Genomic DNA, 21,550 nt, shown 5'->3' on the forward strand with positions numbered 1-21,550 from the left:
TCGTTCATGCTCTCTCTCACTGTCTCTCTCTCAAGTAAATAAATAAAATCTTTAAAAAAAATAAAAAATAAAATAAAATAAAATGGAGAAACTGAGTGACGCAGAGGTGAAGGTGCTTCTCCAAGGTCACAGCACCTATGTGACACTGTTATACCAATAAAGCTATCCAAAACTAAAGCTCTGCAGAAAATCACATATGTTGAGTTGTTCTCTTATGTATTATGTGTTAACTGAGAGAAGGGGCCCAGGAGAGAAAATATGGATGACAAAGAAGGATGTCCCTGATGACTAAGCCCTGGAAGGAAGCCAGGGCTGGAAAAGGATGGGATTTAGGGCATAAATCAAGAAGGTAGTCTTAAAGAGCTGAGAAAAAGAAAAGTGACATTCGTCTAGGACTCTGTGTTTCTCAATACCTATCTGTGTGAATCTTAAAAAGTATACACAAAATATTTGCTCAATGAGCGTTTTTTCTTGGGATCCGCAGCACTCAGCAGATTTTAAAAAGGGTCTATTCCTCCACAAAAGCATATAAATTGATGGTATTTCTCATGTTAACAAGTTTATGATTACATTTTCTAAAAGAAGTATTTTTATCACCTTTAATTAAACAGTGCAACTTCATTTCACAGGCGGAAACTAAAACTAATTTTTTAAAAGATTTTATTAGAGATAGAGTGCGCGAGCGTGAGTGAGCACAAGCAAGGGGGGGCAAATGGAGAGGCAGAGTCCCCGCTGAGAGCTAAGCCCAATGCGGGACTCAATCCCAGGAACCCAGAATCATGACCTAAGCTAAAGGCAGATGCTTAACCAACTGAGCCACCCAGGTGCCCCTAAACTGTTATTCTTAATTTTTTTTTTTTAAAGTTAAACATTAATGTGAGTTTTGGGCCTGTTTATAGAAGTCTGCACTTCAGTTTCCTAATTTTCAATAAACAATTACCTTTAGTAGTTCAAGAATCAATTATATGACAACTACTGTTAAATTTCATCTCTGGGGGTGCCTGGGTGGCTTAGCCACCTGAGCGACCAGCTCTTGATTTCTCAACTCTTGATTCTGGCTGAGGTCATGATCTCAGGGTCATGGGATCAAGCACTGCGACAGGCTCATTCTCAGTGTAGAGTCGGCTTGGGAATCTCTATCCCTCTAAGTCTGCCCCCAGACCGTGGCTCGCAAGCTCTCTCAAATAGATAAATAAAATCTTAAAAAAAATTCATCTCTGGGAGTGCCTGGGTGGCTCAGTGGGTTAAAGCCTCTGCCTTCAGCTCAGGTCATGATCCCAGGCTCCTGGGATCAAGCCCCGAATCGGGCTCTCTGCTCAGCGGGGAGCCTGCTTCCCTTCTTCTCTCTGTCTGCCTGCCTCTCTGCCTGCTTGTGATCTCTGTCTGTCAAATAAATAAATGAAATCTTTAAAAAAAAAAAATCATCTTTGTACTTTCAGATAGTAAATAGAAATAACCAGGGACACCTGGTTGGCTCAGTGGGTTGAGCAACTGACTCTTGATCTCTGCATAGGTCATGATCTCAGGGTGGCGGGATCCAGCCCTAAGTCGTGCTCTGCACTCAGTGTGGAGTCTGCTTGACAATTCTCTCTCCTTCTCCCTCTGCTCCTCCTGCCTGTGCTCTCTCTCTCAAATGAATTAAGAAAGGAAGGAAGGAAGAATGGATGGAAGTAAGGGAAAAGAAAAGAAAGAAATACCCAGAGAAGTGACTGCAATCAGTCTGTGTGCATGTATGTATCACACAAATGAAAGCATTCTGAAAGTACTAAGCAGTGCACTTGGTGAATGGCGGCGGTGCGGTGGGGTTCTGGCTGTTAAGGGCCCTCCCTCTGGATTCTGTTTGCCACTGACTAGCAGAATGGACTCGAACTCACTACTGAACTTCTCTGGGCCTCAGGACCTTCACCTGTAAGCTGGCACATCAGCTTTAAAATCCTCTATACAAGAATTCATAATTCCAAAATTTTATGAGTCTACAAGTACCTGTAAGTAAAGTTAATTTTCTTTTTCTTAAAGAAAACGAAGATAAACAACAGATTTCTGGAGTGCACCCGGGCCCCAGGCCTCCGGTAGAGCACTCCCAGGGGACTATTTTGGTAAGTTTGTTATTTTTCTGTGCCTCACTAGCAATCAGTGTCCTGGTGTTGCCTTTTAATAATAGTCTGAAGTCAGAGTCAAGTGGGGCTCTGCGCTGTGACTGGCAGGCGGGATCCTTGGAAAGTAACCATTGCTGCTGACACAGAGAGAACCATCCTACACAGGCACACTGCCAGGTGGAACCAGGAAGAGGATTTTTTCCCCCCTTGTGGAAGGAGCACAGGCTGAATTTATCGGGGGTTTGGGGAAGAAACAGTAATGTGAAAAATACTTTCAACTGAAAATTCAGCAGCTCATCCGAGAGGCCACCAATAAACCACAAGGGTCTGGTTTCGCAATTTAAAAAAAAGCTGAAACTACACAATTTCACAATTACTAACTGGTTAAAGAAGCTACTACAAATGTGCAAAATGAGTGCACACTCATCCTCCTCGACCTTCTAAATCTAAGACGCCTTAGAGATTTACTTCCTATAATTAAAGGTTGTGATGTCATCATGTCAAACTAGAGTCTCCTGGGCAGTAGAACAAACAAGGCAAAAAGACATTCTTGGGACGGACTTTGAACATGGGCCTCAAGGAGGGAAAAAAAAACCATAAGCTTTTAAAATATTAAATAATAGTGTTTTCACTTTGGATAAAAGCAACTTCCCTCTCAAAAATCACTATCATAGATGGTTGTAACTCAGTTATTTTTCTCCCACCCAAGGCATTCACGTGTTGCCAAAAACAACAGTCCTGAAATATCTGTACTAGTATGTGAGCCCAGGATGTGTTCTTAATCAAACTGGATTTATTATACTATCATTACAATGTAGCAATTTCAGAGATTAAATTGTGTACTTTCTTTAGCTCATCATAAGGCTATTTTGTACATACCAATACATCCACAGCAAATGTATCAACTGGCTAAAAAAAAAAAAAAGGAGCTTGTTGAAAATATGAAATAGGGGCATCTGGGTGGCTCAGTCAGTTCAACACCTGCCTTCAGCTCAGGTCATGGTCCCAGGGTACTAGGATTAGGTCCCTCATCCTTGGCTCCCTACTCAGTGGGGAGCCTGCTTCTTCTTCTCCCTCTGCTTGTGCTCTCTCTCTTTCAAATAAGTAAATAAAATCTTTTAAAAAAAGAAAGGAAAGTAAGATACAAAATGGGTTACAAATCCCAGGCTAGTCTAAAATAAACTAGCTTAGAAAAATAAATTTTTTGAGGGCACCTGGGTGGCTCAGTGGTTTAAGCCGCTGCCTTTGGCTCAGGTCATGATCTCAGGGTCCTGGGATGGAGCCCCGCATCAGGCTCTCTGCTCAGTGGGGAGCCCACTTCACTCTCTCTCTCTGCACCTTGCCTCTCTGCCTGTCAAATAAATAAATAAATAAAACCTTAAAAAAAAAAAAGAAAAGAAAAAAGAAAAATAAACTTTTTGAAAGCAAGACGTTAATGACACGATATTATCTCAGAAAGAAACAACCCTGAAAGTTACTGAGCAGGTCACGAATCCAGGGCTCTCACACTCTCATGCGCACATCTCACCTGGGGAATCAGGAATGTCCCTGAGTTACGCCAGCTCTAGCTTAATTTCCTTGCTGAGCTAAGCTCCAGCAGGCAAAACCCTGGTCACTCCGGGGCTGAGACCACGAGGCTCTCAGCTCACAGCTCTGGCATTTGACCATCAGGCTACCAGCTCGCAGTTTCTACCGATTATTTATACAGGATATTTATAAAACATAAAGGTCATTATTCATACTGACCTCCAGAGAAGGGGCTGAAATTTAGAAAAAAAAGCGGGGGGCGTTTAAAGCTGTAACTGTTCTGCCCTGCAGTGTTTAAATTGCTTTGCAGTTATCACATACCTACTTTTCACAGGAAGATTCCTCAGAATGATATTCACATACCATGGTCAGGAGCAGAAGTCTCCCAGAACTTAGATGTTGACATTAATTTTTAAAATCTAAATTGTTCTTCCTCCCTTGAGTCTCACTAGTTACCCAAGCCAAAGGATTTCCATCAAATAACTGATTTTATCTTATCTCTAGTACAAGATGAAATATTTATGTTGTGAGGGCAGAGAAATCACCACAAAACGAAAGTACTACAAATGCAGATTTCCAGGCCAACCTCCAGAATTCTGATACGTTCAAAATGTTATTTGTTTGCCATTCAAAAATCTGCATTTCTATAAATGCCATGGTGATCCTCATGCAAGTCCTGTTTTATAAAAAAAAATCTTCACTTTTTCCTGAAACACTTTCAGCTCATCAGGTACCGTGGCATTTACATCAAAGCAAGGGGGAGGCTGAGCTAGTAGGAAGCATACAGGTGAACAAGATTCACCACAAATAAAAATTGTTGATGCTGAGTTATGGGTACCTGAAGATCCACTATATTATTTACTCTACTTTTGAATATGTTTGAAATTATCCAGAACAAAAAGTGAAAAGAAATGAAAAACTCTGCAAACAGATCAAAACAAGTCTACAGCTCCTTGTAAACTTTTACCAATTAAAAAGTTACCAATTAAAGGAGTTACTTACAATCCTTTCCAACAATTGCCAAAGCTGACAGACCCGTGCTAAAATAATTCGCTCAGAGATTCGTTTTTTGAGACAGTAAATCACATCTATCTTTCAAATATCTATTGCTCTAAAAATAAAAATAACATCCTGCCAATAACATTCTATCACAAACATAGGATGTAGAGTGCTTAAGGTAATGCTGACGGTCGGTGGTCAAAGGACAGGAAGAACCCATGGGCAGAGCCCTTCCAAGTCATTTGTTCCTAAGAGGTCCTTCGTCCTTCCAAAATCTCTTTCTCTCTTCTTCCCAACCCATAGGATTAGCTATAGGAAGGAGAGAATCAAAACCCCACTACTCAGGGGTGCCTGGGTGGCTCAGTCGGTTAAAGCCTCTGCCTTTGGCTCAGGTCATGATCTCCGGGTCCTGGGATGGAGCCCTGCATCCAGCTCTCTGCTCAGTGGGGAGCCTGCTTCCTCCTCTCTCTCTCTGCCTGCCTCTCTGCCTGCTTGTGATCTCTGTCAAATAAATAAATAAAATCTTTTAAAAAACAAACAAAAAACCAAAAAACAAAACAAACAACAAAAAAACAACCATCACGCATGCCCCAGCAGCAGCAAGCAAATCCAGGACCCAGATCTTGTTTCTAATATCATTCTCCAAAAAAAGGTACCAGCCTGAAGATATGGCTAATGCTACGGCTGGACAGGAAGAGATATAAGATGAGCCTACAGCTTCTTCAGTGCCAGAAAGTAAGAAACTGCTTTTAAAAAAAAAAAAAAAAAAGTGGAGGTGGTGATACCAGAGCAAACTGAAGGAGCTCCTGATGGCCAAAGCTGGTACAATTTAAGCAGCAAAATAAATAACCTGGTATTGGATTATAACCCCAAATGTAAAATCGATATCAACTCTGATATAAATAATTGAGTAAGAAAATTAATGGGGAAGAAAGTTGAACCTCCCATACTGGAGAATTCCAGATAACGTGTGTAGGTACTTGTCCAGGAGGTGAAGCCTAACTCACCGCCCCTCAAATGTGCACCATGGAGAAGGGAAGGAAAAGAAACTTCACCACAGAGAAAGCTGACAAACGGTGATCACAGTCAGGTGATCACATGACCAGTCTGTTGAAAGCATGTACTCTTGACACGATGTGATTAGAACGGCACTTTATCTCTGTGGTCTTCCTCCCAAAAACATGTCACCCCAGCCTAATAATGAGAAAAACATCAAACTCCTCAAGAAGAGTCAAGATCATCAAAAGAGAGGAACATGGCAAAGGAGCCGAAGGAGACGTTGACACCTAGATGTAATGTGGTATCCTGGGACAGAAAAGGACACTAGGGAAACACTGAAAAATACGAAGTATGGACTTCAGTTAATAATCACATATTCGGGGGCACCTGGGTGGTTCAGTGGGTTAAGCCTCTGCCTTAGAGTAAGGTCATGATCTCAGGTCCTGGGACCGAGCCCCACATCGGGCTCTCTGTTTAGCAGTGATCCTGCTTCCCTCCCGCCACCCCTCCCCCGCCTGCCTCTCTGCCTACTTGTGATATCTCTCTCTCTCTCTCTCTGTCAAATAAGTAAATAAATAAAATCTTTTAAAAAAAGAAATCACGTATTCGTATTGGCTCCTTATCATACAAATGAAAGACGTTAAGAGGGAAAACCGGGCAAAGGATATGCAGAACTCTTTGTACTGTCTTTGCAACTTTTCTCTAAATCTAAAATTGTTCTGAAAGAGGTTTATTATTTAAAAATAAGACAACTACAAATGGCCTCATTCCAGGCAGTGGGCTGTGGATGGATGAAAAGCAAAGTCTGCAGGAGAATGAGAGGCTGTAAGCGCACATCCTCTCCTTTTGGCTCACACACTCTCCAGAGGACTGACTGGTCTGTGAACTTCGATCCCCAGCCCCATCCTCACCCACAAACTGCTAAGCATGCATCCACATCTCGTGAGATACCATGCAAACACCAGAAACACCGAGACAGGACACAGTCCTTGCAGTCCGGGTCAAGAGACAAGGCTTAAAGAAATGAGTGTCATTTGCTAAATGCAAATGGTAGACTGGTAGAGCCGATCCAAACTTTTTTTGATCAAAGCTCATCAGTAAATTTTCTTCACATTCCTTTCATTTCACGCACACCGATTTACAGAGCATTAAAAATATGTTAGTGTACCAATATATTCTGTACCTTAAAAAGTCACATAAGTCAAAATTTTTAAAGAATGAAATGAAAGTAAATAAAAACTGAAGCTCCAATGTTTTCATCCCGCACCCAACAGAACATCTTGTTCCGCCAGCGAACACTCTGGTAGGAGTTCATTGCAGCAGGCAATCTCTAGGATCTGGGCAAGAAGAAAGGTCTTGGTAGGGAGACTGGGGCAGCAAAGGGCTGAAAAGAAAAGACCAGAAAGAAAAAGACAACAGCAGAGAGGTGCCGGAAGAGCCAAACAACAAAGAGAATGTAAGGAGAGCTGGGAATAATTTACAAATGAGAAGCAGATTAACTTTGCTCTTGAATTGCCACGAAAGGTGGACAGTGGAGGCAGGGACCACAGGAGGCAGGGACCACAGATGCCCTACGGCGGAAATCTGGTTGCACTGACTTTTCCTGACTAAGGCTTCCCAAACTGGGGTCCGATGCCAGAGGCCAGGGGCTACTACTCTAGCCATGGCACATGGGTCTTGGCGCACCTATCTGACTCGATGGTAATTTAGGCCTTTTAAAAAGACACGTTATACCGTAAAATGCAAAATCTGCCAAACTGTTCAAAATAAAAGCTGTGCCACCACTATCCCTGCAAGCCCCAGGAGGGCAGAAGAGTACAGGGGCTGAGCACGGCCTTAGACCAAGAAGGGCCATAGAGAATGAGAGGTACTCCCCATGCTGTGGTTTGGGGCACCTGAGGCATCTAGTGTCAACAATCTTTATTTTTCCCATTTGACTCACAATAAAGTTAAATGAAATTTGGAATCTCTGCATTGTGCTAATCTTTGAGGGGAGAAAAATACCTTTTTTTAAACACTGAGGTTATTTTTCTGATATGCCTGTTCTTTGCGGCAAATAACTGTAATGCCAAGGCACGGTTCCAAATTAGTCACTTGCTAACAATTTAAAAATACTTCACTCCAATATTTTGCTCTGACACACCGATTTTACCATATTTCCTCCATTTTTTCTTACGGGGTCCTCACCTGATGATTTACAGAAAAGTTGAGAACTGAAACTAAAAACAACCCTAGATAGGAGTGTTTTAGACCAGGATCATTTGTACAACTTCTCCTCTTTCTAATATTCCTTTCCTCGTGCCTGAGTAATAAATAAACCTCTTAAGGAAAGCCTGGCTGTCTTAGATGGGGGAGCATGTGGTTCTTGATATTGGTATCAACTCATGTTGGTATCAACTCAACTCATCGACTCAACATGGTATCAACTCATGTTGAGTGTGGTGATTACTTAAATAAGCTTTAAAAAGATAATAAAATAAAATAAATAGACCTTTTAAGAAAAGTAAGACACAGAAGACAAAAAAAAAAACACATGACTTTTTAAAAGAGAGGGAGGAAGAAACTCAGTTACAGTCATCTCTCCAAATGACACCTTCTAAGGGCCCAGCTTAGCAGGCTGTTTTCAGGGATGCTTCATTCAAATTTACATTTTGTTTGGGGTCAGCTAGACCTGCATTGCTTATGGTTCCTTTAGGTACACTAAAACGAGAAACTGTTCACATGCAAGAGCTTTAATAAACTTGACATTTGAAAACAGGTTTATTACATAAAAGTCGACTAATCCAGATCATCCTAAAAATTTTTAGCACAATTCCCCAACATTATGAGTTTCGAGAAGTAACAATACCAGCCTATGTATTATCCTTAAATAAACCAGATTTCTCCGTGAAAGATCTCTTCTTTACCCATCATACAAGTTATTTTAAGTAACAAAGGTTTTTAAATCCAGTAAACTCTAGGCATGCCATGATAATAAGCTACCACTTAGAGTTCATTCTCTGAACCATACCACTCACCATTGGTTGATTCCATGGTAACCCCTCAATTTTACAAGGAAATCTGAAGCAATGAAGAAGCCTAATGTAGCAGGAAAGGCACACCACCATGATGTGACCTCCCACAACTCTTAGGGTAAATATCATTATCCGTTTTCTGAGTTGAGTTCTGAGAAGCTTGGAAGGTCAAGGAACTGGCCCAAGGTCTCAACACTACTGAAGAGGCAAGGGAAGGCCTCCCATCCAGACCAACTCCAAAGTCCAAGCTCTGTCCTTCCACAACATCCGCTCTTCTTATGATTGGTTCATGACTTTCACTCTTAACAGGACTCAAAGGTTGACTTAATATGTCCACCTACAAGGACTCTTTTGAAGACTCATTTGTTGCAGAAGCCCTTACGGTTCTTTTACATTTTACATTCCATTTACATTAAAAGTCTTTTTGTGACGTGTTACAGCTGCTATCTAAGTGACACAGCAGGCCTGAGGACTCCCTAAATTTCAAGAGAATTGCATGAACAGTCAACACGTTGATATCAGCCAAACTGTAGGGATTTGATAACTTTAATGCTGATCAGCTACAAAACTGTTGGACAGACTTCCTAATGCCTGTGCAAATGAGCATATTTAGTTAACCCCAAAATACCACCAACTGAGCAACTACAACACTCCCAACCGAAATCAAATCTCAAGCCCTACAGCCATAAATCCTGAAAATATCTGCCTTGGAATCCTGTTGAAAATCATTTTTATTTCTCAGAAACTACTGAAATAAACACAAAAATTCACACTTTTAGAAAGCACTTCCTTTACTGCAGAATCTTTTTCAAGATCCAAGTCTGTTTGTTTAATCTAAAATGAGAGCCCCGGTTTCACAAGCCGCTGTTTAATAAGTAGCTGAGTCCCACCGGCTTCACAGACTTCCGTGAGCTCCTTTATCTGGAACTGCTAAAAGCTTCCTCTGTACTCGGTGACCTAATATGCCACAGAACAATAGAAGTGGGTTTCCTTGTCTAACCACTATCCTAATATTAATAACAAACTGCGGACTTAGAAAAATGCCTTCACAAATACAAACAGAAGATCTTTACGATGTGAATCTCAAGAATCTTACAATAGGTACATAAATGTTTTCTAGGAGAAGAATGATCTCATAACTATGAATTTCTCAACTCTAACCTTAGTTTGGTAATTTCACTATGTGTGAAAACAGTGGACTCTCTCCCTTTATGAGTGAGGACCAAGGGGATCTCCATCTGCCTAACAAGGGCCCTTGCAGAAATAGACATTCTCAGGAAGAGGCCCCCAAAGAGGGTATAAGCAACTTTCAGAGCAATAAAGAGAAGCCCAAAATAAAGTTCAAGCAAGAAATGTCTTCCTTGTACACCTGAAACTAATATAACACTGTAATAAAAACTTAAAAACAAACAAATGAAATGCCTTTTTGCCTGATGGCAAAGGCAATCCACATAACTTACAAAGCTTAATTACGACTGAACGGGTACATATCCTTTTCAACTTCCAAACCTAGAAATGAATTTTGGCTTAATTTTAGCTAACCGACTCATTTCTTTCTGCATACAAAGGTTAAACTCAACCATTTTTCCCAACCTATTTTTGATATGCCATGCTTTCTTCAAGGCATTATTAACCAGTTTGAAATTCAAGGAGAAAGAAAAATGCCAAGGAGGCAAATAATACTATGCGATGGCTCTATCCTTAGTATGAAAATGGCCAGTCCCCCCAGATAATCAAAGGCTTGAGAGTTACTGTGTTTTTAACACTTAACTGCTCTTTTATCTTGCATATATGTTCAAGAGGGGTTCATCTTTCTTAACCAGTGAGATCACTTCCCATGATTAGCTCAAAGGTTTCTTTATTCTTCTTGGCCTAATACATCTTCATCAAGAATCCAGCTCTGTTACCGGGAGCAATAATCTCTTTTGGATAGAAATACATACCCCCAAATCTATGTATGATTATGCATCTTTCCCACAGAATTTAACCTTAGGAAACTGTCATTCGTATACCATATGTCTAATCATATACCTTTTGATCAACAGAATATGAAGGGAAAATCTGCAAAAGCTGCTACAAGTCAGCAAATATGCTTTGTTTATGTCAAAATCTGGTATTTCTACTTATAGATTAATTTTCCTGATTGTTTTGTTTTACAACGCTCCCAAAAAACCTCAGATTTTGTGATTCACACCTCCACAGAAGAGTGGAAGAATGGAATAAAAGTCCTGTTAAGAGATTTATAGGCAGACACTCACATAGAACCTGTCTTTCAAAAAATATAAAAATTTAAGTGCAAAGTCATCTGGAAACTTCTTGAATCCCTCTCACGAAATACTCTCTGTCCACTATCCTACTCTAGTGCTAATTTTCAATTTCACCATCGGTTTCTTTCAATATCAATATCAACATCTTTCTATTTGGCATTTTATAACTTCCCAGATATGTTCTGTGACTCTTACCTGAGCAACATACACTTCGAATAAGATTTATTTTTCTTATCTATCAGATCAGAAATCAGAATTCACCTAACAAATATTTGATCTAAGGCAGTGGCAAAAATTTTGCGATACATTACATGGTACTATGATAACAGTTAATACTCAGCTAAAGGACACTCAATGACATAACCCGGTGTAGCTCTGGAAACAATTATACATAACTTTCATCGTAGATGTGTTTGTCTTTACTAGGGAAGGTAACGTCCACATTGTGTACCCAGTGAACATCATTTAAAAATAACTCTTAACCTCAGGAGTATGCCTAAACATTTACAAGGCTTGAAGTGGGGAAGTGGAAATATCACACAACTAGGGGAATCCAAGACCTGGGTATTAGATGTGGCTCCACCAACAATTTAGCTGTGTCACCTTGGCTAGGTCATTTGACCCCCAGGGCCTCAGTATCTTCAACTGCAAAACAAAGATATCCAACTTAATTTTCTTTAAGGCCTCTTCCAATACTAAAATTTCACGAATCTACGAAGTTTCAGTCTCTCCTTAAAGATAAACACTAGATCTTACCCCAGATTTTTTTTAAGGAAAAAACAAAAACAAACAAACAAACAAAAAAACCAACTTTGGACACTTTCCTGGGGTAAAGTTTTATCTGGGAGAATAAACCACAACTGAAAACGATGTTGAGAAAATGGGGAGAAAAAAAAGAAAATCACACCCTGACGTAGCTAAAATAGAAACTTCAATCACCCTTGGGTCATTCTGTCAATAGTTATTCAAAGGCTGCTTCTCTAATCACTGGCTTCCTAAAATAGAAATATTTACAGAGTTGTTTCCTTCTCATCCCCAGAAACTCAATCCGAATAAAAAGCACAGCATCTAAAATCAATTTACAACTTCAGAACAAGTTGCAGGGAGCGAAGGAAACTCCGCACATCTCACCAGGTCATTTGCATTTAAGTAGGATTAGGGCTAAGAAACGGTTCTTATTATAAGATGTGAGAAACGCACAGGAGGCAGGTGACATCTGAAAGGGAAGCAGAACTGCCAGAAAGGGATGTAGGCTGAGAACCTTCGGGCAACAGGTTCAGAGCTGGTACCGCAGCCTACCCCGGGAGGGGTCGATCGGCAGCCCGCTTGCCGCCCTCCCCAGCCCCAACCGCATCGCCTCGCCCCCGCTTCGGCCCTGGAGAGGCTACCCGCTCCCCCACCCCACGCCCCTGCGGCAGAAACCTCCCTAATCGCGCGCTTCCCCCGGCCTCCCGCCACGGCAGTCTCTCCGATTCCTCGGCGCCGACGCCGGACCTGGCCCGCAGCCTCCTCCACGGCCACCCCCGTCGCAGTGGCCCCGCAGCCTGAATTCCCGCAGCCCCGTCCCCGCAGCTGGCCCGCTCACCTGCACCTGTTTGCGGAAGTGGCGCGGCCCCGGCATTGCCGGCGGCCAGGAGCAAGAGCAGCAGCAGCAACGCCGGCGGCCCCGGCATCTCGCCCACGGCGCGGCCCCGGGGCCGGCTCTCGGGTCGCCTTCCGTCGGTCTCTCCGTCAGTCGGTCCTGCCTGCCTCAGCGGCACCGGCGTCGGCTGCTCCTGAGCACACGTCGCTTCGGCCAAACCTCAGCCTGACTCCTGGTCCGCACCCGCCGCCCGGGCCACAGAAACACCATCCTTCCCGCCCGCCCGCCTGTGCCGCCGCCGCCGCCACCTCTCAAAAGCAGCAACGGCAGCAGCCCTGCGGAGACGCGGGCCAGGGTAGCCGCGCTCCCGCCGCCATGATGGGCTGCGTCATGTGACGTAGGGCGGGGGCGGGACGCCGTGACGAACGGCCCATCCAGCCAATGGTTAGTACCACACCGGCCCGAGAGGCCCCGCCCATCAACCTGAAAGAGGGAAGGTGGCAGCCGGTGCGCCCCCTGCAGACGGAGGAGTGCGTGGGCAGCAGGTAATGCCGACAATTATTTTAATTTTTTAAATACAGAGAAGTATAAAGGAGACAATAAAAAGCATCAGAATCCATCTGAATTTTTTCAGTATTTTAAAATGAGCAAAAATAGACCTGTTTTTGTTTCCTGCCTTTTTTGTCATAGCCGTTTTAGGCCATTCTGCTTAGGTTGACCTATACATCCTACCGGCCATCAAAGACACCCGGGCTTTCGTTTCAGTTCAACAAGAATGTAATGGCTCTCCCCTCACACCCACTGACTCAGTTCCTCAGCTTAAGATGTTCCCTTTGCCAAGAGCGCCCTTCCTGTCCTCTCTTGGCCACCTGGCACGCTCTATCCACAGTCAAGAGTCACCTAAATGCTGACGTCACCTAAAAAGGCCCCGCCCAGCTCCCGGAGAAATGACTGGCATCTCTCAGTGCCCCGCCCTGTCCCTAGACAGACTGCTATCCCAGCCGTCATATTTCATCGTTCCTGTGACTGTAAGCTCCCTGAGGACAGGCACTGTGCCCACGTCAATGGGAGTCCCTCAGGGGCTGGCACAGAGCCTGACTCCGGTAGTTGTTTTCTAAAGGAATAGTGCCCTGTCCTGGTGCTGGGCACTCCCAGCTGCCAACTTTTCCCTGCCAAGAGACAAGGTCCAGCCAACAGGTGAGGAGAGACCATAGTACAGAAACTTCCAGGCAGAAGTAACAAAATACTTAGAAGCCTAGAGGTTGGGAAAATGCTGGGCTTTTCTGAAGAATGTACTTGTACCAGTTTGTGCATGAGAGGAACTGATTTGGATCTTATCAGATGAAGCTCTATAAACTGCCAACAGGGGAGCCCAGTTCTTGGAACTCCTCAAATGTCCATCCTAAATGTCAGCTCTTGGCAGTGCTAAGCCAGCACTGGACACACAGATCATGCCCCAGGGAATATTTGTTGAATGATTAAGGCAAGCCAATAAACACCTAAATAAACAAATAGTTGGAATGTGAAGAAGTACTGCTTTAAAGCATCCCTGCCTGCTGACCTCTGTTTGGGATAGGGGAGGTAGGCAAAGGTCTAGAAAAGAGATGCAATCGCTCTGTTGTGCTTCTGCTTCTATGAGGAAGCTCTAGACTTTGAGTTTGAGGAAGCCAGGGAATGCTCATGCTGGATGTTGAGAGGAGTCACAGCTGGACTTGTTGGCAGCCATGTTGGCCCAAGCAAGGCCCTGCCTCATAAACCTTGTGGTTAGTAATCATAATTAAAGTGCACCCCCAACAGCACCATGTTGGGCCACAATCCCAAAGCGGGTTTCATTACTATTTGAGCAAAACCCAAAGTTTAAGAAAAAAAAAAAAAAACCAAAAAACTTTTTTTTTTTTTTCACTTCACAGACCAGGAGTTAAGGTACACATTCCTCAGAGGGCGTCTAATGGAAACATTTACCCTACCATCCACCTCACCCCGGCAACTTTTGCCAGTGCTTCTCTCAAAGATTTCCAGTTAGAGAATGTATAAAACAATTGAAAACTTGTTTGCTTTGTTCGGTTTCACCTAGGAATCAGAAAACAGCCTTCGGCACAATTTGGGATTAGATCCCTAAACTGAGAAACAGTAGCTTGCAGTGTGTTCCTATAGCTGTTCTTACCTGTGTTCAACCTTTTCCAATTTGCCAAGCCATCACTTGGGCAACGCTACTGGCATTCTTGTCCTGCCAGCAAGCTCGTACTGAGGGCTGGATGCTGAGGGATATGGAGTCAGTTTAGTACTGGGTGAGCCGGCATCTCTGGGGGTCTGGTGTCCAGCAGATACCGTAAATGCAGGGCTAAGCTGGGTGCATGCATGAGAGTTCTGTCGGTGGTATACAGAAACCAGCTGGTATCAGCTCATGAGAGCCAGTTGTTAAATCTCTGGGAATTTTGCATGCTAGTTGTTAGACACAGTCATTATTAAAAGTTAAATTATGTACTTTTACAATTAAATAAATCATTAAAAACAAAGACAATAGGGCACCTGGTTGGCTCAGTCATTTAGGCTGTGGACTCTTGGTTTCAGCTCAGGTCATGATCTTAGGGTCCCGGGATTGAGCCTCAAGTCAGAGGCCATGCTCAGCAAGGAATCTGCTTGAAGGCTCTCTCTCCTTCTCCCTCTACCCCTCCCCCTCTCTAAAATAAATAAATATTAAAACAACAATAACAACAACAACAGAAACAAAGGCAAAAAGGACAAGCACTTGCAGGATGAAAAGTCAAAATCAACTTCTTCAAAACTAGAAGTTAGCCAAAGGTTTGCAACAACACAAAGAGGATTTAATAAAGAAAAATGGCTGAATGTCAGTAAAAACTTTGAGTTTCATGGTGTTTTCACTTGCTGTATTCCCATTCTTCTCCCCCCACCTCCATGGTAGCCTTAAAAAAACAAACAAACAAAAAAAACCCAGTAGCCTCAGGGTGCCTGGGTGGCTCAGTCCATTAAGTGACTGCCTTCAGCTCAGGTCTTGATCCCAGCATCCTGGGATCAAGCCCTTCATCAGGCTCCTTGCCCAGCGGGGAGCCTGCTCCTCCCTCTGCCTGTCACCCCCCCCCCCGCTTGTGTTCTCTCTTTCTTTCTCTTTCTGACAAATAAATAAAATAAAATCTTTTTTAAAAAGGAAAAGAAAAAATCAGGGAATGAAGTATCAATGGGGATTTGAAAAGCAAAACCCAAAATATTCCTAGAAATCTAGAAAGCTATGTGCACATGGAAGGCTGTGTATATGCCAAGGAAAGACATGAGAAGCCCTAAATCACCCATCCCTGGCTGATCTTGAGACACTGGGCAAGCAAGATGTGAAGGCTAGGGCAAAATGTTAAGCTGCAGAGCACAGAAGGCATGCCTTAACATACACAGAGAGACCCTTAGCAAAACTGAGGAGATATAGTGATCCAAAGCATTTAAGAAAATCTTCATACAATCATCAACTAAGCATTAGCTAGCTGAACAGAGACTTCAGTGGCCACACATAATAAAAAATACAGACTTTACAGAATTAGTCCAGGAGAGTCACTAAACAAAGAAATGGTGATAGCAGCAGTTGTTGCAACAACAACAAACAGCAACCACAAAACCCAACTCTGGGGCAGGGAGATACTAGAGAAAACTGGTCTCCAGAGTTGCCCTATTATGTGATTTTAAATGTGCAGTTTAAAAAAAGAATTGCAAGTTGGGGTGCCTGGTGGCTCAGCGGGTTAAAGCATCTGCCTTTGGCTCAGGTCATGATCCCCAGGTTCTGGGATAGAGCCCCGCATCGGGCTCTCTGTTCAGCAGGGAGCCTGCCTCCCCACTCTCTGTACCTGTCTCTCTGCCTACTTGTGATTTCTGTCTGTCAAATAAATAAATAAAATCTTTTAAAAAATTGCAAGACACAAAAAGAAACAGAAAATAATGCACCATACACAGGATTTAAAAAGTAAGGGAAAACTTACTGTAAAGAAGCTGAGAAGATGGACTTAAAAAACAAAACTTTAAATAAATAAAGGGAATAGAGGGAAATAGAGGGAACCTAAATAAATAAAAAACCTAGCAAAATCCATTGAAAAATAAATAAACAGCTATTACAAATATATTCAAGGAGCTAAAGGAAACCATGTGTAAATAATTAAAGGTTCATTGAAAGACAATAAAGAAGGCCTGGCTAAATGGAAGATATCCCATGTTCATGGACCAGAAGATTTAATATTATTAAGAAGGCAATACTCCCCAGTTGATCTTCAGATTCAATTCAATCCCTATCAAATGCCAGCTGGCTTCTTTGCCAAAACTGAGAAGCTGATCTTAATATTCATATTGAAATTCAAGGGATCCAGAATAGTTACAATCTTGGGGGGAAAAAAAAAAGAACAAAGTTGGAGGACTCACCCTTCCTGATCACAAAGCTAGAGTAATCAAAATAATGTGATATTGGCATAAGAACAGACATACAGAGCAAATAATATAACAGAATAAACCTAAATATTTGTTGTCAATTTATATTCAAGAAGGGTGCCAATACAATTCCTTAGTTTCTCAACAAATGGTACTGAAGCAATCCATATGAAAAGCGTGAAAACAAACCCCTTCCTCGTGCCATACACAAAAATTAACTCAAAAAGGATCAAAGACCTACATAGAAGAACTAAAACCATAAAACTCTCAGAAGAAAACATACATATATATCTTCATGTTCTTGGCGATGGTTTCATACCTATGAACACCACTAGCACAAGTAACAACAACAACAACAAAATGATAAATTGAGCTTCATCAACATTAAAAACTTTTTTAAAAAAGATTTTATTTATTTATTTGACAGACCGCTATCACAAGTAGGCAGAAAGGCAGGCAGGGGCAGGTTGTGGGGGGCGGGGGGGCGGGGCAGGGAGAACAGGCTTCCCACTGAGCAGAGAGCCAAATGTGGGGCTTGATCCCAGAACTGTGGGATCATGATCTGAGCCAAAGGCAGAGGCTTTAACCCACTGAGCCAGCCAGGTGCCCCAAAATTAAAAACTTCTGTGCTTCAAAGAACACCATCAAAAAAGTGAAAAGATAATTCTCAGAATAGGAGAAAGTATTTGTGAAGCATGTCGTTGTATTTCAAACATATAAAGAACACTTGAAATTCAATGATAAGAAGAGGGAAAATCCAATTAAAAGTGGGCAAAGGATATAAATAGACATTGTTCCCAAGATGTACAATAAAAGAAATGAAGGGGCGCCTAGGTGGCTCAGTGGGTTAAATCTCTGTCTTCGGCTAAGGTCATGATCTCAGGGTCCTGGGATCGAGTCCCGCATCGGGCCTCAGCAGGGAGCCTGCTTCCTCCTCTCTCTCTGCCTGCCTCTCTGCCTACTTGTGATCTCGGTCTGTCAAATAAATAAATAAAATCTTAAAAAAAAAATAAATGAAAAGATGCTCAAAATCATTTGACATCAGGGAAATGGAAATGAACACCACTTCACACATTAGATGGCTCCCATCAGAAAGACAGATGATCTTAGGTATTAGGGAGAATGTACAGAAAAATTGGAACCCCCTACATTGCTGATGGGAATATAAACTGGTGCAGCTGCTTTGGAAAATAGTCTGAGAGTTTCTCAAAATGTTAAACATCGAGTTATCATATGATCCAATAGTTAGGCTTCTAGATATAGATCTAATATAGTTGAAGACATGTGTTCACAAAAAGCCTTGTTCATCAATGTTCACAGCAGCACTATTCACAATAGCCAAAAAGTGGAAACGACCCTACTGCCCATGAACTGATGAATGGACCAACAGAATATGGCATATCTTTATAATGGAATATTATTCAGCAATAAAGGACAGAAGTACTAGGGTACCTGGGTGGCTCAGTCAGTTAAGCATCCGACTCTTGATCTCTCTGCTCAAGTGCTGATCTCCAGATCATGAGTTCAAGCCCCATGTTGGGCTCCATGCTGGGTGGGGAGCCTACTTGAAATAAATAAATAAATAAAGGAGGGAACTACTGAGACAGCTACTACATGGATGTAATTGAAAATACAATGCCAAGTGAAAGAAGCCAGTCATAAAAGGTCATATATTATACAACTCTATTTTTATGAAATATCCGGAAGAAGAAAATCAATGGGAATGGAAACTAGGTTAGTGGTTGCCTAGGGCCAAGGGGTGGTGGGAAGAAATGGAGAGTGACCGCTATCAGTTCTCATTATTTTACTACATTTTACTATTGTCTATGCTTTGAGCTTATTTACATATAACATAGTTGTATAGTAAAAATACTATATGGTAATATACTAGTGGACACCTCATCCCAACTCCAACTTCAGAGATACCGTGTTTGTAGCTTGAAATAAGCCATGGGGTAAGTATTTACACCATGGAAACTGGCAAATGATACTGATCAGGGCCGTTTCGCTCCCCGACAGTTGCCTGTTACACACACTAGAGGTCTTGCTGTTGGGGGCCCTCTATAGGGTCTTTACCATTGTCCCTCCCTGGCTTGAATCCCCTTTGTGATTACGTTACTTTAATCCAGCCTTAGGCAAATGAGGAGACCACAGCAGGTTGTAGGTCGGAGTCTTCCTAGTTCTCTGCCAATCAACAAAGGCCACATGCCTCATCTCTGACTGTCCTTGTAAATGCCTTTGTGGGAAGTCCTCACCTTTCTTTGCCTTCTAGATCCTGTGCCCAAAGCTGTCTGAGTCAAGGACAGCTCACCAGCCATAACCGCCTTTCAGAGCTCTGAGCCACCTCCCATTTTAGGAGAGTGCACACTAAAATCAATCAATCAAAATAAGAAATGCTGAAGGAAAGCTCAAATATATGCTTAAGTTTACATCTAACAAATTAACCTTTCTAATATATATATAATGTATAATGCAATATGACAGTGCTATCTGCAAGGTCATTACAGGATTTATTTATTTATTTTTTAAAGATTTTTTAAAAAATTTATTTATTTGACAGAGAGAGATCACAAGTAGGCAGAGAGGCAGGCAGAGAGAGAGAGAGAGGAGGAAGCAGGCTCCCTGCTGAGCAGAGAGCCCGATGCGGGACTCGATCCCAGGACCCTGAGATCATGACCTGAGCCGAAGGCAGCGGCTTAACCCACTGAGCCACCCAGGCGCCCTCATTACAGGATTTATAAAAAGCACACAATAGACCATGAAATTCAGGAATGGGATAACACTTTAAGATCATATTATAAACATTTTTTTCCAAATTCATCAGTGTATATGTTTTTATTTGGAGGTGAGTTTTATTTAACCACAAGTTACAAATCACTTTTTATGTGTCAGGCACTACTCTAAGCACTTTATAAGTAATAAGGCTTTAAACGTTATCAAATTTTAGAATATTTTCACCATTTTGGAACATTTTCAGCATCCGTAAAAGAAAGCAGCACCCATTAGCAGTCACTCCCCATTCTTCTCCTCCTATAGTCCCTGGCAACCACTAAACTCCTTTTTCTCTCTATGGATTTATGTAATGTGGACACTTCCATAATTTTCCTTTATTTTATTTTTCTTTGTTTTGTTTTATTTTTATCTTATCTTACTTTTTACTTTATTTTTCTTTATTTTGGGGGGGGCAGAGGGAGAGGGAGAGAATCCCAAGCAGGCTCCAAACTGAGTGTGGAGCCCGATGTGGGGCTTAATATCACTACCCTGAGATCACAACTTGGGCCAAAATCAACTTCCCAACTGAGCCACTTCCCAACTGAGCCACCCAGGCGCCCCCGGACATTTCCTTTCAAAGGAATCAAACAATCTGTGGCTTTCTGTGACTGGAGTACACTCTTGTTCCCATTTTACAGATGAGGAACCTGAAAAACAAGAGAAGTCAAGTCCTTTGGCTTAGGTCATGTGGTAGAGGCAGGATCCTAACCCAGGCAGCCTGGCCCCTGAGTCCTTGTTAATCCTCAAAAATCAAAACCAAATAATGTCAAGAGCATACCTTGGGGTGGGGGGGGGCTTTTCTGAACCAGGTCTGGACCAAATTATCCAGGTGTGCCTCTCGGGTGAGAGACCCTGGTGGGGAAAGAAATGGAGGTGTAGGAAGAGTTGGAGGTGGGGAACCACATCCTGCCCTGAAAGCAGTAGTTGCTTAAAAAAACAAATCTGTCCAATGAGAAAGACAGTCTCTCCTCCTGGGATGAACATTTGCATTTTTCTCTCTTAGCCTGCCCAGCAGCTGAATCGTTTCCTATGTTGAGAAATAAGAAAGGGCCATAATCTGAATCTTGGTAGGAGGCAAGTCACCTTCCATTCTGAAGACCAGGGGGCCAGACATCCTTCTGGGTGCTGGCTGCTTCATCGTCCCAGCACACAGTTCCCAAGGCAGGGCCTGGTGACTTTCTACTGCACAGCCCCCTTGGTGGCTGCCTATGTCCTGGGTCCAAGTCCGGAGCCCAGACCCAGCACCTCTGTGGCTGTTTGCTGCTCTCCTGTCACTTCCTGGTCCCGTACAAGCTCTAGGGGGATCAGAAGAGCCTTACCACCAACTTTCAGCTAGCTACTTCAAGCTTCTGCAAAAACCCTTGACCTTGCCTTAGGGGAGCAGCCAGTGCCTGGGAGCTGCTCCCAAGCCAGGCCCTCACGTACTCATGGGGCATCCCAGGTGTGTCAGTCACTGTGTTGGGCACTGGAGTTGCCATGACAGGCAAGACCAATGCTGTCCTTGCACTGTGGCACCTGTGCTCTGCTGGGGACAGAAATCGCACAGCTGGTCACACAAGTAATGGTCAGTGCAGTGTGGCAATAGTGAGAGGTGGTGAAGTGTAGGTAGGCAAGGCGGCCTGATTCAGTCCTGGGACTCAAGGAAGGCTTCTCTGAGGAGGTGTTACTTGAGCGGCAATCCCCAGGATGAACAGAAGGTAGTTTATTATGGGAGGAGGGTGATAGGGCTCCAGATGGAGGAAGGAGCGTGGGTTTTAGTGTTTCATCTCTCCTGCGTCAGAGGGGAGACCATCACTATCTGATACAAGGGCAGGTGAGTTTTCTTAAGGAAAGGGAAAAGCCCAGTGTAGACCCCGGGGATTGTGGGACTGGCTT

General features: G+C 42.8%; 1 protein-coding gene across 2 annotated transcripts in view; it reads right to left on the reverse strand.

Annotated features, from left to right (window-relative positions):
- LMTK2 (lemur tyrosine kinase 2) overlaps positions 1-12,896 on the reverse strand; it is an 82,350-nt gene extending 69,454 nt beyond the window's left edge. The window contains exon 1 of one of the 2 annotated variants that reach the window (XM_013047071.2): positions 12,494-12,896. In XM_013047071.2, the coding sequence (XP_012902525.2) occupies positions 12,494-12,575 (82 nt within the window). In that variant the 5' untranslated portion in view covers positions 12,576-12,896. Of the gene's footprint in view, positions 1-12,487 lie in introns of both variants that reach the window. The other variant, XM_004774962.3, reaches the window with a different exon arrangement.
- Positions 12,897-21,550: the final 8,654 nt, after the last annotated feature.

This window comes from Mustela putorius, unplaced genomic scaffold, assembly GCF_011764305.1.
Source record: "Mustela putorius furo isolate JIRA1106 unplaced genomic scaffold, ASM1176430v1.1 tig00000139_pilon_pilon_pilon, whole genome shotgun sequence".
Lineage (NCBI taxonomy): Eukaryota > Metazoa > Chordata > Mammalia > Carnivora > Mustelidae > Mustela > Mustela putorius.